The 15880-nt window shown below is 40.6% G+C and overlaps 2 protein-coding genes across 2 annotated transcripts in view; one reads left to right on the top strand and one right to left on the bottom strand.

Annotated features, from left to right (window-relative positions):
- Positions 1-7278: 7278 nt before the first annotated feature.
- Positions 7279-15601, top strand: ercc6l (excision repair cross-complementation group 6-like; the record flags this gene model as incomplete). Its single annotated transcript, XM_080845291.1, is given in 6 exon segments — positions 7279-7379; positions 8529-8570; positions 9230-10964; positions 11276-13282; positions 13285-13305; positions 15572-15601. Coding segments are annotated over 6 exon segments (3918 nt in total). The 5' UTR covers positions 7279-7296.
- med13a (mediator complex subunit 13a) overlaps positions 14766-15880 on the bottom strand; it is a 70938-nt gene continuing 69823 nt past the window's right edge. The window contains exon 30 of the mRNA XM_080840893.1: positions 14766-15805. Within this exon, the coding sequence (XP_080697019.1) occupies positions 15673-15805 (133 nt within the window). The 3' untranslated portion in view covers positions 14766-15672. The remainder of the gene's footprint in view (positions 15806-15880) is intronic.

Below are 15880 nucleotides of genomic sequence, written 5' to 3'. Positions count from 1 at the left end.
AAATCAGAGTCAGTGATGTTTCCTGGATGAGGATGGACATAGGTGTTAATAGTTTATATGTGTGCGGTGTGGTGATTCCTAAAGTACCTCCCTAGAAGAAATATCTATGAGAGGCCCTAATTTCATTGATAGGCAACAAACATACTCGAGCATACATACATACATGGGTGTGTCGGCACAATGCTTCCACACGCCACACGATAGCTTAAGTTCATGCATGACACACTTTGCTCATTGCCCGACTTTGCTTTTTGCCCCGTCAGTGAAATTAGGGCCCTATATGTTTTTTGTTTTACCAATACTAGTGCTGTTATACACTGTTAACCCAAACAGTTCTACTCACTTATTAACATTCAGTACTTAAAACCTGGTATTTAGTTAACCCAACTTTAAATGTATTAGTTCTCTGAGCAAGTGAAGACGTTTTAATTATATTGGAATGTATTTGTTTTGGTAAACATTGCCTGTTGGAAGTTGGAACTAAGGGAGATACCCTTTCAAAAACTTGTAAGGGCGTAGTAACTAGTTTGTAAAAGACCCAAAGAAACACAAATATCCGACGAGGCAAAATCCTGGATGATTTTGGAATAATATGAGTTCAGAGAACTTAAAAATTATAAAAATGATAACAAAATAAATCAGTATGTATAATTTTTAAGTTAAGTTTACTTATAAAAAATAATATATGTACTCAGATTTTATTATGTAATCGGTTACATCAAAAGTTTTAAGTACTCTGAACAGGTTTACAGTGTATGCATGGCGTCATATTTGTTTTTGAGGGTACAACACACCTCTAACATTCTTCTCCCAGGAGTGCTAACCAGTGGATCATGATCATTATCATCTTATACTGTTTAACCATGTAGATCTGAATGAGATGGAAAAGTGAAATTTAGTCATGAAGCAAGGACTTGGCAAGGAAGACAGCATAAAAGTGAACACAAAGGTATCTTACTAGGACAGAAGACCAGAAAAGACCAGACACACATAATACTCATTAAACAGGAACCAGAGAGTCTTTGAATTGAAATGTAACAAAGCAATTAACAAAACAACAACTGGAGAAATATATCAGTGTGTTTGCCAGTCCATATAAAAAAGGACCAGCTTGCTTTAGCGCATAGTGTATAGTAAGGCATGTTCAACCCGTCTGAAGATGAAAGGCAAAAGAACACGGCATAGGTTCTGTAAACAATAGATTGATGTACTCGAGAGGCAGGATTTATTCTACAAATGAACTTTCTAAATACTTTTCTCTGGCTTGAGTTTTTAGACTTGTAAGTAAAAGTGTAAGTCAATGTGAAATTTCAGAAGTTGTCAGTTATCAGTTATACCTTGAGGTTGTCTCAATTATTGTTGCTTTGTGCAACATGTGCCTCATGAAGGACTTAATTACAGCCATGATATTGATGTTGCTCGCATTTAGCACTTACCTGTTGGAGTGAACATTAATGGAAAAGGAGACGTCTGCTGTAGTTAAAGAAATACAAACACTAGTATCATCAGCATACATCGTAAATAACACAGTATTTGGTTAATTATCACAAATTATTAAAGGCACCCAGTGCAACTTTATGTAAACATTCAATGAAAAATAAACATTACATTTCTAGTCTTTTTTACATGTAGTAAGTTTCAATAACTCCATACCATTACATATCGACATTCAAGGAGCAAAGATGAGACGTCGTTGTGTGGTGAGAACTGATAGAAAATCGTAAACAACAACAATCGCCGGTGGGGAGAAGCCATTTTTCCATTGACTGGAAGCCTGCTTTATTTATTGTAGGTTACAAAATATAAAGGAAATGGCGGCGATTGTTGTTGTTATCGATTTTCTATCAGTTCTCACCACACAACGACGTCTCATCTTTGCTGCTTGAATGTCGGTATGTAATGGTATGGAGTTATTGAAACTTACTACGTGTAAAAAAGACTAGAAATGTAATGTTTATTTTTAAGCCTCGAAAGTTGCACTGGGTGCCTTTAACATAAATGGACAACAGCTTTAATCTTGATCATGAAACCCATGATTACCGGGGAACAGGTCTGTAAAGGATTGGGCCTCAGTCCAATGGCATAAAAGCAGAGAAAGGGAGAGAAAGAGAAGGAGGGAGCAGCACTCCTGGTCAGCCTGTCCATTACAGACGCCTCTGAGAGCAGGTGTAGACTGAGCGATGCTCCATTGAGCAGGTTCATTAACACCAGGGAAAGACATCATTACTACTTCTACAGGGGATATATGAGCTTTGATAAACACTGTAGCTTGGGGAGGAGTGTGTGTGGGAGAAAGCAGAGAAAGAATATCAATCGTTTAGACTTAATAATCATTCAAAATGTCTGCTTGAAGTAGGATGGTATGCATAGAAAGTACCTTCAAGAAAGCAACAGTTTAGGATGATGGTTAATGATGCTCTTGAGAAAGTATGTTATATACAGTTTATCCCTGGGTTAATTTGACAAAAGCACCTTTTATGGTAAGAGTTAACTTGACACTGTCGAATTACTGGACAGCTCTCACGGTCATGTCATATCTGGGACACACTTACATGTTTCTATGCATATAGTTTTCATTTAATGAATCTAATGGAATTAATTATGCTCTAAGTTGTTAATATATTTGCAATCAAAAATGTTCTGTTCTAATCTGGCACATTTTTTAAGTGTTAGTTTCAGATGTATCAGTTATCAGATTAAACCCTTCCCAACAAAACACGTCTGTCCACATCACTTTCGAGAGCCAGTAACCAGCACTGTGCTTGTGGTGGTTTACTGATCTGCTCACTTAAAGGCACACAGTGCAACTTTTGAGGCTTAAAAATAAACATTCAATTTCAAATCCTAAACAACAACAATCGCCGAAATTTCCCCCCCAAATCTTTATTTATTGGTGCCACCAATAAATAAAGCAGGATTCCAATCAATGGAAAATGGCCTCTCCCCACCGGCGATTGTTGTTGTTTACGATTTTCTATCAGTTCTCACCACACAACGACGTCTCATCTTTGCTCCTTGAATGTCGATATGTAATGGTATGGAGTTATTGAAACTTACTACGTGTAAAAAAGACTAGAAATTGAATGTTTATTTTTCGAGTCTCAAGCCTATAAAGTTGCACTGGGTGCCTTTAAAGCTAGACAAAACCTTCTCGACGCCGGCTGGGATTCATGCAGTACGGCAGGACGAGAGCTGAGATGTAAGCTATTGCTCTGCTGCTCACACTTGACCGACGCTCCACCGCCACGAGGAGGACAAAGAGCCATGGAGGTTCAGAGCCGGGTTAAAAGGAATGGCAGCATAATATGTCACCGGGGGCAATGGTTGAATGGTTCTATTTGTTATGGCGCGGCCCTGTGTTAGGCTGCCGAAGTGACAAGCTCAGAGCATCGATACGGCATTAATGACATATAACACAATTACGCGTGTCACCCCTGCATTACTGATGTATAACACAATTACCCGTGGCAACCCGAAAAACCACACGTGCCAAATGCGGAGAGCCTCTAAATGATATTAGAGGCAGTTTGCTTTGAATGGGCTCCAAACATAAAGACACTAAGAATTAATGGCCAAAGACTCACCATATGTCTTTAGGCATTAAATATATTACCCTTTTATGGCCATAGCTTACAATCACCATCTTGTGAATTGCTACCCATCAGCAATTTCACTTCTTGGGGTAATATTTTCCCTGTCTCAGTTAGCATGCAACATCACAACACTGAAACAGACCGCTCTAGTGATTTTAACTGTGATGCATTTTTTCTAGAAGCGAAATAAATACATGGCATTGATCTATGACCTTATTCTTTTATAGCCAAACTAGGTCATACAACATCAATTGAGTAAAAGAGAGATTATTTGGTACAACTGGAGGACAAAATCTACAAAGATACAATAAAAAATGTTTAGACATGATTCTAATCCAATGTTGTGTACCTTAATGAGCATTTTTTTCATGATATAACTGTCTTAGAAGCTCTAGAGGAACAAACCTTTTTTTTTAACCATAACTAATCAGATATTCTTCTATAGGTTATCACTGGGAGAAAATTGTGAGTGCCTCGTGTTTCACCTAACACGAAAACACTGAAAACTCACTAGGCCTCAATAGCTTCTTTCCAACTGTTAGACTGTCTATGGGTGTGACAAGATGAGTGTTTTTTCCCTCTCTAGAAAGTTCAGAGGGTGGATAAACAGAAAAAAACACCAATGAAAACCATTAGTTCCATATATTTACTACAAATACAGATTTTGCCTTCAGACATTTTCCATACTCTATATGAGAATGCTTACTCAATATTTTCTTCCAGAGCTTTTCGCCACAGCTGAGAGTGAGGAGTTGTTACCCTATCGGTCCCCATCCTTAACCTGGAACGCAATGGTGCTTAGCTGACTACCATGGAAATACATGGCAACCAGTAATAGAATCTCTCCAGAAGAAGCTGACTGAAGCACTTGGGCGGGGGGCGGAAGCACAGGGTGGAGGGAGTGAGAGCTGAGGGTCAGGACAGCAGAGAAAAAGAGATGGCATCTTAATGTGGATTTAACACATACAGAAAACTCAAACAAACAAACACATGCATCAGTGTGTCTGTGATACAGTGCTTTATCATCTACCTGCACTGCTCTTATTTATGGCACTAGCTGACAATCCACTCCTGCTGTGCATATACATGCTGATTTATGGGACTATGCTTAAAACATACACGAGATCACACACACACACTCACACACACACACACACACACACACACACACACACACACACACACACTCACACACACACTCTCTCACACACACACACACACACACACACACACACACACACACACACATACACACACACACACACACACACACAGGTACAGGGTCATCAGAGAGACTGGCTCTGGAGCAGTGATAACTCATTGCCCATGACGAGATTATTAAATTAAAATGAGGCAGTTGAAGGCAGCTGGGTTTATGTCCAGTCTGTGCTGCTCTGTTTGGTCTACATTTAGATGAGCCCAGCCAATATATTCTACCATCTCGCTGCAGAGCTGAAGAGGATATTCCAGGCATCTCCAGACATACTCCGGGTATTCAGGAGGGTTTTTTAATATGCTTAAACCTTTTCGTTCAAGTAGAGGACGCATCTGCGTCCAAATCCACTGAATCACTGATAGTCACCAAATGCAGTGCACACATTATAGAACAAACCAAGTCTTTAACTGGTAACATAATGTGATATAAATGATGTGATGTTTACATTTATTCATCTGGGAAACACTTTCGTTCAAAACAACTTGGAGTGCAAGTAAGGTATACTGTTTATCAAAAATGTATGCTACCCTGGGGATCAATGGTTGTTCTTGTTCTTGGCGCTGTTCAGTTACATAAAGACCACGTCATACAAACTTGTGTAGAAATAATATTACATTAAAAATATACCTTTCGGGTACACTCTTAGGCATATCAATTGTGATGGAACTGGTATTAAAGTTGAATGCCTGACTGCCTACATGGAAAGCCCTCAACTCTTCAAATATCTTGGCCATCGTAGATAACATTTCAATACCTTACAGATGTTTTCACCTGATGGACAACTCACTCATTCTGCTGTCAATATAACCATTGGCAGTTTAAAAGGCAAGTTTATGACTGATATGGCTGCACCACCTCAAGTTCGTGAAATTGTATAAGCTTTAATCCCTGCTTCTCACTGTGTGCTTCAGTTTGAACTAAAAAATGAATTAATTCAACATACTCCCACAATAAAGGTGTGCGGTTTTCAGCAAAAAGCCGTAAGGACCGGAGCACAATGCCTCCAAATGATTCTGCTGTGAAACTGATGTAAATAAACCATTGACCTCTCAATGACCTTGGAGTGATAAGGAGACACTAGAGGCACAGGAGATTCTCTCCCTCCTTTCAACTCTCTCTCTCTTTGTCTCCCCCCCTCTCTCTCTCTCTCTCACGCACACACACACACACACACTCACGCCTTCCACTGAGAATATGGACCATTCCACAGATAAACACAGATACATTCAGCATCTATCACGGAATCTACCGTGCCAGGAGTGGAGACATCTTGGAATTATTAAAGATGAAATGACCAATTCCTGCTAAAACACAGCATGGCATAGGCCAAAGGAATGACTCTCTCCCTAGAGATATAATACATACAAAATCATGCAAATGGAACAATCGTTGTGGTGGATTTTTACATGGCCTCAATTTCTTTTGCATTATCAGGAACAGCGTGTGCTATGATTTTATTTGTATTTGATTTATTTGTTCCATATGCAGCCCAGTTATCATTCCAACGCAATGTGATAGTACAGCATTGAATATTAATATGGCTCAGGAATCATGCCCTCTAAAATGGAAATGAATTATCAGCTTTGCTGTCAAGCATGGTGCAGCGCCAGATGAAGCCATGGAGAATACATGCCTTAAAGACTTGGCTTGCAGCTCTTAACTTGGAATTGTTGTTGGCTGAACAGATGCCTGCATGCTTACCTAAAACCAATTTGTACCTATAGGTCAAGAGCCCAAGTTGCTTTCTACAATGCATTAATGACCTTAAAAAGGAAAAGGACTTAAAGAATCAATAGATGAAAATACATTTGGGGTGGTTTGTTGAGGCTCTACCGTAAAATTCAGGCAATCCATTTACAGTTACAATCCATTTATACTTATTTTTGTGTGTTTTTATGAATTAAAAAACTGGCCTAGTCATCTGAAGAATATTATTCATGAAATAGAAACATCATACAAACGCTGTAAGTGCATAGTAACAGACTTCAAACGGAGAAAAGGAAATAAGAACGAAACAAGTGAAAGTATAGGCCTATAGCAAATTATTGTTATAACATAAAACACAAGAGTAGCTGGGTTTGAAGTTCCATGCACAAAGATGGCATTGTGACTGAGGGGTTTATATGGAACAGTCCCAGGGAATTGTAGAAATGCAATGTATTCAGAGATTTTCGTGTCTTCTCCGAAAATTCCCATAATACTAAGCCAAACACTAGAAGAGAGATGATGTCACCTCCTGACACTTTTTGTTTTGTTATTTTAAGGAACACACTCCTGTACCGGATATACGTAATCGTATATTCGTAACTCAATAATCTGATTGGTTGTAGAATTGGCGGCGCTATTACGCCCTTTTTGAAAAGTGGACTGAATTTTGTCTGACTGTGGATTGTCTTCCGTGTGTGTGCTAGTTTCTTGTATCTAATCTCTTGGTATGTTGCATTTTACGCTGTCTTTACAATTAGTTTGAGTTATCCGGCAGAAAATATGGATAATTCTCCGGAGGACTCAAGAGGATCAAAAGGGGGACATGATGAAGTTCTTCAGAACATTACAAATCAGTTCACGAAGTAAGTCCGATCAGAAGATTTTTGAAAAGACTTGCATATGACAATAGGATGGCTTGTCTGTCTAGGTAGCTATTAATCCAATTAACACCAAGAAAAGGCGAAATCGCTCGATACAATGTACAGGTCACAGTTCGGACGAAAAATTACCAGCTAGTTAAGCAAATGTATATCGACCATTTTATGAGATCCATGTATGTAGGCTAGGCTAGGCTATGCTAGCAGCTAGACACCTTGCTAGCATTTTATTTCATGCTAGCTGAAATGCTTTTGCGTTAACGTGAGGCTACTCCTCGAGTGACAGCCATGAGACGCAACACCAACCCTCAAGTGTGCTGATGTAGAGTTGCCATCATTTTTACCTAACAGAAGTAACTTTAACAACATTTCCCCAATCACTGTAATAATAAACACAATAGTTGAACCCACTGTCCTGCATCACTTTTGTTTAGTGTGTTCATCTTAGCTGACATGAAAATATTCAGCAACAGGAATTGCAAATAATTGATAATAATGTTATTGTAATAACAGTTTGATTACCAGTGAAGTGGAGAGATTATGTAACATTTCGTAATTTACGTTATTTATTTAGATGAATAACGGCCATCTTTTATAGGCCTACTACATTACTGTAGACAGATTTATGCAGGCCATGTTTTGAGTTTATATACTGTATTGTGGGTTACACTTCAACTGACAGATCAGGTAAGTCGTCACATTTAGTGTGCCCTTTCATACCACCACCATTTTTAAGCTGGTGAATGTTTTGGTAATTTGGATATGTAGTTTTTATTGATGGGTATCTGTTGTGTGTGTCTCTGGGAGTGGGGTAGGTAATCCCACGTGTGTTGTTGCCTACACCACTCCCACTCGTGCCAAATTGCCTTTTATAAAACAATTCTACAGTCAACAAATTAACATTTCAACACGAAGTTATTGATTAAAAAGGGTTTATTTCGCCATTGTTTCTCCGCAACAAAAAAATTGTTCCATTGTCAACGTCTAGGCTCTTTTCAGACCATGTGTGTAGTAGCAAACAAGATGCTATTAGGCAAGCATTTGCAACACAAACATTGTGTGTTGTAAGTCTGATGGTGATGCTTCAGCTTAATTTGGGTGGCTTCCATTAAAAATGTTCTGCCCATTTTTCAGGTCCATGTCCATTGCCACAGTGGACCTGGAGACGTATACCAGGTACAGTATGAAAACACTGTCAAAGTTTTAAAGATTATTCATACTTTGTTGTTAGGGTAAAAGACATGTTAGTCAATTCCAGCTATTTATTTTCTGACTTAAGACACCCAAGGTGACCGTTCTTTAATTTCTCTAATAACACAGTATTGACTTGACATTCATAGCATAGCACAAGCCCAATACAATTTTTGAGGTCTTGGAACTTGATTGTAAATGAACATGTTGATACATTTATCAGTCAGCTTTTTGTGTTTCTTTTAATTTGATTGGGTCATCAGTATACAATTGGTGGGTCATCAAGATTACTACTTGGTGATCTTTCGACTGATTTACATAATGTCCTCAATACATCACTTGAAATCTGCTGGTATGTTTTATGAATCTGAACCTTTTACTAGATGTTTGTCACTTAAATACCACTTTACAGGTAGGGAAAGTGATATAATTAACAAATATTTTGATGTCGGTCAGCAATTTTATTATTCTGCAGAACAAAATATTGTATAATGTCACTTTTGTGTGACTAAAAGCAATATACTGTAGTATTTTCTTTAATGCCTATTTATCCTGTACCTCTTTACTAATGGAGAACACAGAGTTACAGTTTTAGTTGTTTAATTATATGGTTGTAATACTATCTATCATTTGTTTTACCTCAGGAAAGCAAAAGAGGTTTTTAAGGAGGGAAATCCTGCAAAATCCCTGGAAATTTTGAAGGAAGCCTACAAACATTTCCCAGATGAGAAGATTAAGGGACGAATCAAGAAGCTGCAGGAGTTCATTAGTCAGATGGATGCACAGTCTTCAGATGATGAGGACGACGAGTTTATTGACGTCAACAAAAGTGGCTTCATGCTGAACAAAAGGATTTATGATAATCTGTATGATCATCAGAAAGAAGGAGTGGCATTCCTTTATGGACTGCATCGGGACGGCCAGAAGGGCGGGGTTCTGGCAGACGACATGGGTTTAGGCAAAACTGTCCAGGTGATCTCCTTCCTGTGTGGCATGTATGACTCCGAGCTGATGCAGAACTGCCTGCTGGTCATGCCAACCACACTCATCACCAACTGGCAGAGAGAATTCCAGAAGTGGGTTCCAGGGATGAGAGTGAGAGAGTTCCATGGAACAAGCAAAGCCATCCGCGCCAAAAACCTGAGGAAGATACAAGTCAAAGGAGGTGTTCTCATCACTTCCTATCAGATGGTGCTCAACAACTGGGAGCTCCTGAGCGCCATTGACGGGAAGGAGTTCTTTTGGGACTATGTCATTCTGGATGAGGCACACAAGATCAAAACCTCATCAACAAAAACAGCCAAAAGCATGAATGCTGTTTTAGCCAAGCATCGTGTGCTTCTAACTGGAACACCTGTACAGAACAATCTGCGAGAGTTGTGGTCACTGTTTGACTTTGCTTGCCAAGGGTCACTCCTGGGAACTTACAAAACCTTCAAGACAGAATATGAAAATCCCATTACTAGGGCACGCGAGAAAGATGCTACCCCTGGCGAAAAGGTGCTTGGTCTGAAGATGTCTGGAAACCTCATGAACATCATTGGCCCTTACTTTATGCGGAGAACCAAGGCAGATGTGATAAGTAATGGAAAAGATGATCTGAAATCTTCTGAGGTAAAAGACCAGCTCTCACCAACTGGTGAAGGAGGCTTAGAGGTGCCTTCACTCCCCCAGAAAAATGACCTGATAGTGTGGACGTACCTAAGTCCAGTTCAAGAGCAAATTTACAGGATGTTCATCTCTCTGGATCACATAAAGGAATTGCTGATGACCACGCGCAGCCCCCTGGCTGAGCTGAACGTAATCAAGAAACTCTGTGACCATCCAAGGCTTCTCTCAAACAAAGCTGCAAGTGAACTCGGTCTGTTTACCGGACAAGACACCGCCTTGCCAGGAATCGAGAACGAAAGCATGGCCAACAATATCGGTAACATCTCGGATGAGACCCTGATCTCTGAGTCGGGCAAGCTGGAGTTCCTCATTGAGCTGCTGGAGCACCATAGGGAAGAAGGGAGCCGCACATTAGTGTTCTCTCGGTCACTTAAGATGCTGAACATCATACAGCGCATTTTGAAAAACAGAGGATTCAAGATGGTGAGAATAGATGGCACGGTGACCGAACTTGCAGAGAGAGAGCGGCGCATTGGAAACTTCCAGAGTGACCCAAGCGTCACCGTCTTCCTCTTGACCACACAAGTGGGTGGCGTTGGACTCACTCTAACTAGCGCCAACCGTGTGGTGATCTTTGACCCCAGCTGGAACCCTGCCACTGACGCCCAGGCTGTGGACCGTGCCTACAGGATTGGACAAACAAAAAATGTCATTGTTTACCGACTCATCACCTGTGGCACTGTGGAAGAGAAGATCTACCGCAGACAGGTGAGCTGCTTTGTGTATTTACTTTGTGTATTTACTTTGCCACATGAAGGTGATTTTCATGTGTCCTCTTATTTGTTTGCATAATTGCCAGATGCAAACAAACCCATTGTTCATGGGTGGTACTTCACAAAACAAAATTTCTATGTTAACGAGATGGATGTAAGATAATAGTATTTATTACAATAAATAAAGAAAAGTATGGGTTTTATTTGGCGGATCTAGATTGCTGAGTAATGTCTCTTTGTGAAACAGCCCCCCTTATGAGTTTATTACTAAATGAAACCTAAACAGACTAAATGCTGTCTTCACAGGTCTTCAAGGACTCCTTAATTCGACAGACTACAGGTGACAACAAGAATCCCTTCCGTTACTTCAGCAAGCAGGACCTGAAGGAACTCTTCACTCTTCAGGATACTCAGTCCTCCACCACTCAGCTGCAGCTACAGGATCTTCACACCAAGCAGACGAGCTCAGACCCCGACCTGATGGAGCATATAGCCTACCTGTACTCCAAAAAAATGTTTGGAATCTCACACCACGATCTCCTGTTCTGCGTTCAGCCTACTGAAGATGATGTGGAGAATGACGAGGAAAGCGAGTACATTGAGAAGCGAGTGCTGAAAGCAGAAAATTTGATGAAGGTCGAGTCTCAGATTCAAAGGGAGCTGAAGGACTTTGAGTACGAACACACAGAGCCGAGGACACTCCAGCAGCCGGTCAGGAGAGGCCGTCAGGAGTCTGTCACACACAGACATGAGGACCTGGAGCAGTCCCCAGAAGCAGAACCTGTCATTGTGTTAGATGAAACTTTATCCCCTAACACCTCGGTTACAAGCGAAGTTGTGTTTGACCTGGATTCCTCAAGAACAGAGGAGATTGAGTCACTCCAGAGGAACAGAATGGATGATGCCAATGGTGTTATTTGTGTGGATGATGAGGCAAATGTGTCTGCTGGAGAAATAGAAGACCCTGCGGTTATAAAGGAGGAAGACAACTTTCCTGAGCGGAAAATAGACTCTTTTACTAATGGCATTGAGGAAGATGGAGACTATGGGATCGAGGGAAGAAAGTCTTTAGTAATAAACGCGTCCTTTGAAGGAAATTCCAGCTTGGCCAATGGTTGTGCCATTACGTCTGTGAATGACGAAGCAGACATGTCTACTGATTTCAACCTGATTGTTGAGGATGAAGAGAATGTCAGCTTTGCAGAAAACAAAAGAGCCTCTCTTGCATACAGCAGTGAGCAAGAAGGAGACTATGAGGGCAAAAATGTTTTTCCTAAGACAAACAACCACTCATTTCAGGAACATTCCAGCTTGGCTAGTGGTGATGCCGTCTCCATTGTTGATGATGAGGCAGACATGTCTACTGAATACGTGGATGACCAGCTGGTAGATGGAGATGAGGACTTTGTTATTACCAAGAAGAAAAGAAAAACCTTCACTATTCATTCCAGTGAAGATGAGGGAGACGAGCCTGAAGATGAGAGGTCTTTCGGAGCAGACAGAACAGGAAATGTCTCCCTGCCGGGAAATTCCAGGTTGCCAGACATGAATGACGGACCTGATGGATCAGGAGACATGGAAGACAAGCAGTTGAGTGAGGAGGAAGATGACGTCTTTACAAAGAAGAAGAGGGGCTTCACCATCTGCAGCAGTGACGAGGAGGGAGATGACGGTGAAGGGGATAAGTCTATAACAGACAGTGTCTCCTCGCAGGGCAATTCCAGGGCGGACGAGACGAATAACGCATCGGACATGTCATATGTTGAGGACAAACTGGAAGGTGAAGAGGAAGATGACAGCTCTGCTGAGAACAAGAGTGCCTTTTTGACTTACAGCAGTGAAGAAGATGATGATGATAAAGGTGAGGAGAAGCACTCTTCAAGAACAGCCAGTAATACTTCCTCCCAGGGAAGTTCCAGGGTTGTTGACACTAATGATATCACCTCTGGGGATGAGGATACAAACATGTCTGCTGGGGACATTGAGGACCAGCTGATGAGTGACAAGGAAGACAGTGTTATCATTACTAAGAAGAAAAGGGCCATTGTCTCATACAGCAGTGAGGAAGAGGAAGAGAGAGGTGATGACGACGACGATGATGATGATGATGATGATGATGATGATGATGGTGGGAGAGAGGACTCTCATTTCTCCAGAAGCTTGCTGTCTGTGTCTTCTGTGGGGAATTGCTCTTTCTCATCGGTTGCATCGAGGCGCTCACTTGTAAATAATTTGATGGAAAAATTTGAGGACATTTTAATGGATGAGGATGAGTCGAGTGAAGAGATGGATGGGAGTGACCAAGAGAATGATCTCTATGTCCTAGCTCGATCAGTGTGATCATTAGGGCAGATCAAAAACATTCCCATTATCCAAAACATCTTTATATCCAATTTGTATGTGTGCTGTTTTTGTCTTAACTTGTGTAAGATTTTGATATTTTGTTGTTAAATAAATATAAGTAATGACCCATCGCAATGGCATTTCTTATCCAAAGTTATATGCAGTACACATGGGCTGGAACAGATGAGTGACATTTCCAGGTGGCTTCAGATATACAAAGAGGAAGGGAAGAATTTAAATAATTAGGTTCATGGGTGAATTGTTCATTGTTGAAGAGCTAAGTGTTAGTGACTCATACTGAACTGAAAGGGAACAATAACATTTAAAGTCAACAGATGTGGAGTTATTTTTAACTCTGCTGCTTCTTGATCATCTCACATTTCCATTGATTAGATGTAATGATGCATAGATTATTCATATTTTAACCAGAATGCTAGATATTAAACCAATTTCTTACTTCCCCCTTATGAACATCTCAACCACGCAACATTGACCCGTTTTTCTTTCACTGTATTTACAGCCAAATGATCAGAATTCTGATCAATGACAAATCTTCCAGAGTAAAAAAGCAACCACTTGAAAGTTGTTCGACAGAAAAATCCTAACATTTTGTCAGTGTGCTTTCCATGGAGATTCCCTCTTTTAAAAAATAACCTTAATACACACCTATATAGCATCTTCATATGTCAGAACTGGGTGACAATGTACTGCTAACCTGACAAAACAGTCCTTGAATTGTAAGAAGGCTACATTCTTAATGTGTGCAAATGGCATGAGGAGTCTGAGGCTCATTGAAACTCATACAGGTTTATTCTGAACACAGGAAGATGCAGAGGATTGTTGATTTTTCTCTACACACACACTGCCTATTTAACAAGCACCCGTATCTGGCTCCAAATTTCATTTTCCGGTTCAACACACTGATTTCACACAGTGATGCAAACAGGAGATTTGTTTTCATGTTTACCGCCATTCCTTTAAGAAATGGCGAGCAGTAGATGACCAATTGATCAGAGCAGGCAGGTGAACAGTTGACCATTCAAACACACTGGGAGTTTAGCATGTATGGCACGCTCACTAAATACAGCTCAACCCCTCCATCTGGCATTCTATCACCTACAGGTGAGCGATAACTCCAGACCCGCCCAGCCGCCCCAAGAAAAACAAGCACAAGGTTCACTCGAGTTGACGCACTTTATTCCTAAAACAGAAGCCGCACCACCCATGTCTGGCACGAAATTCAAATATAATTATTTATATATTGCCATTTTTTCTGGGTCTAAATGTGTGGTATAAAATACTATATACGACAATGTACCTCTTTATTTTTAACACAGTGAAATCATTGCTGTACATGCCCTCCTCAGCAACAGCTTAGCTGCAATTCAGGCCCCCCGCCCCACTCCCACCCACCCCCCAACTCACACACCGAGGCATGGGTGCATTTCCCCAACCTATTTCTTCTGTACAATGTGACAATACAAATATTCTGTCTCCCTTACAAAAAATAATATTCTAAAAGCAACCTACTGCAACTTCATTATATTTTTTGTTGTTTTTGTGTGTTTGTAATTTTTTTAATTAAGACAATAACGCATTTTAGACCAATTGCTTTAAAGCAGGAAGGCAATATAAACCTTCTAGAACATTTCATATATAAAAGAAGTTAAGAAATAAAACAAATTATACATTTAGAAACTTACAATAAATAAGAACAATGCAGGTATTCAAACAGGAAACTTCAGGGGTTGAAAATCCGTGATTTCCTTTTAGATTGAAATGTCCCTTTGCTTCCAATAATTTACAGACACATTTCCGACACGAACCGGCTGATTCGGATGTCAAAGCACCTGTGGCAGCCAGGATGAATATGCCCGGTTTTGCTAGCATCACCGTCACCAACAATCAATTTAATTTCCATTCATTGCAGGGAGTCTTTTAAAAACAGGTCAGATTACAATGATCAACAAACCAACGCCAAATCACACTGTTGTTCTTCATCTCAACATCTCCTGTGGCCGGGCTTCTCAACTTCCAAAACCACATCATTTCTTTTCCCGTAGACCCGTTTTCCATGTTGCTAAAAGCATTTTAGTGCTTTAGTTTTTTTTGTGTGTGTCACTGACATCAAAAGGGGTTGGTCTGCAGACACAATCCTGCAAACGGGAACCCTCGGTATCGTTTAGATCTCCCACGTTGTCCTCCATTACGTAAAAAAGTCCAGCGCTGACTGCATCTGTACATGCTTAATCCCTTCAGGGTGCCTCTCCTAACACCCCCGGCCTCTGATTGGTCTCTTCCGCCTCCTTTGTTTGGGACTGGTCAAAATCCTGCTTGGCTGTTCAGGGCCTCGTAATGCATTACAGCAAGTTCATGATAAAGTTGTACATCTGGTTGAGCACCACAAAGTGAATGGGCAGACAGGAGCGCCGGTCCTGTGTGGCAGGGTCACAGGTCAGCCAGGAGAGGGCATTGTACTGCTCCAGAACAAATCTGATGGGGGAACAGAATAAAGAAATAGGAGTTATTATGAAGACAAATGAGTCTTGAGGTAATATACAGTACATA

The sequence above is a fragment of the Sprattus sprattus genome (assembly GCF_963457725.1).
Source record: "Sprattus sprattus genome assembly, chromosome: 1".
Classification (NCBI taxonomy): domain Eukaryota; kingdom Metazoa; phylum Chordata; class Actinopteri; order Clupeiformes; family Clupeidae; genus Sprattus; species Sprattus sprattus.
This window is presented reverse-complemented; position numbering and strand designations above follow the sequence as displayed.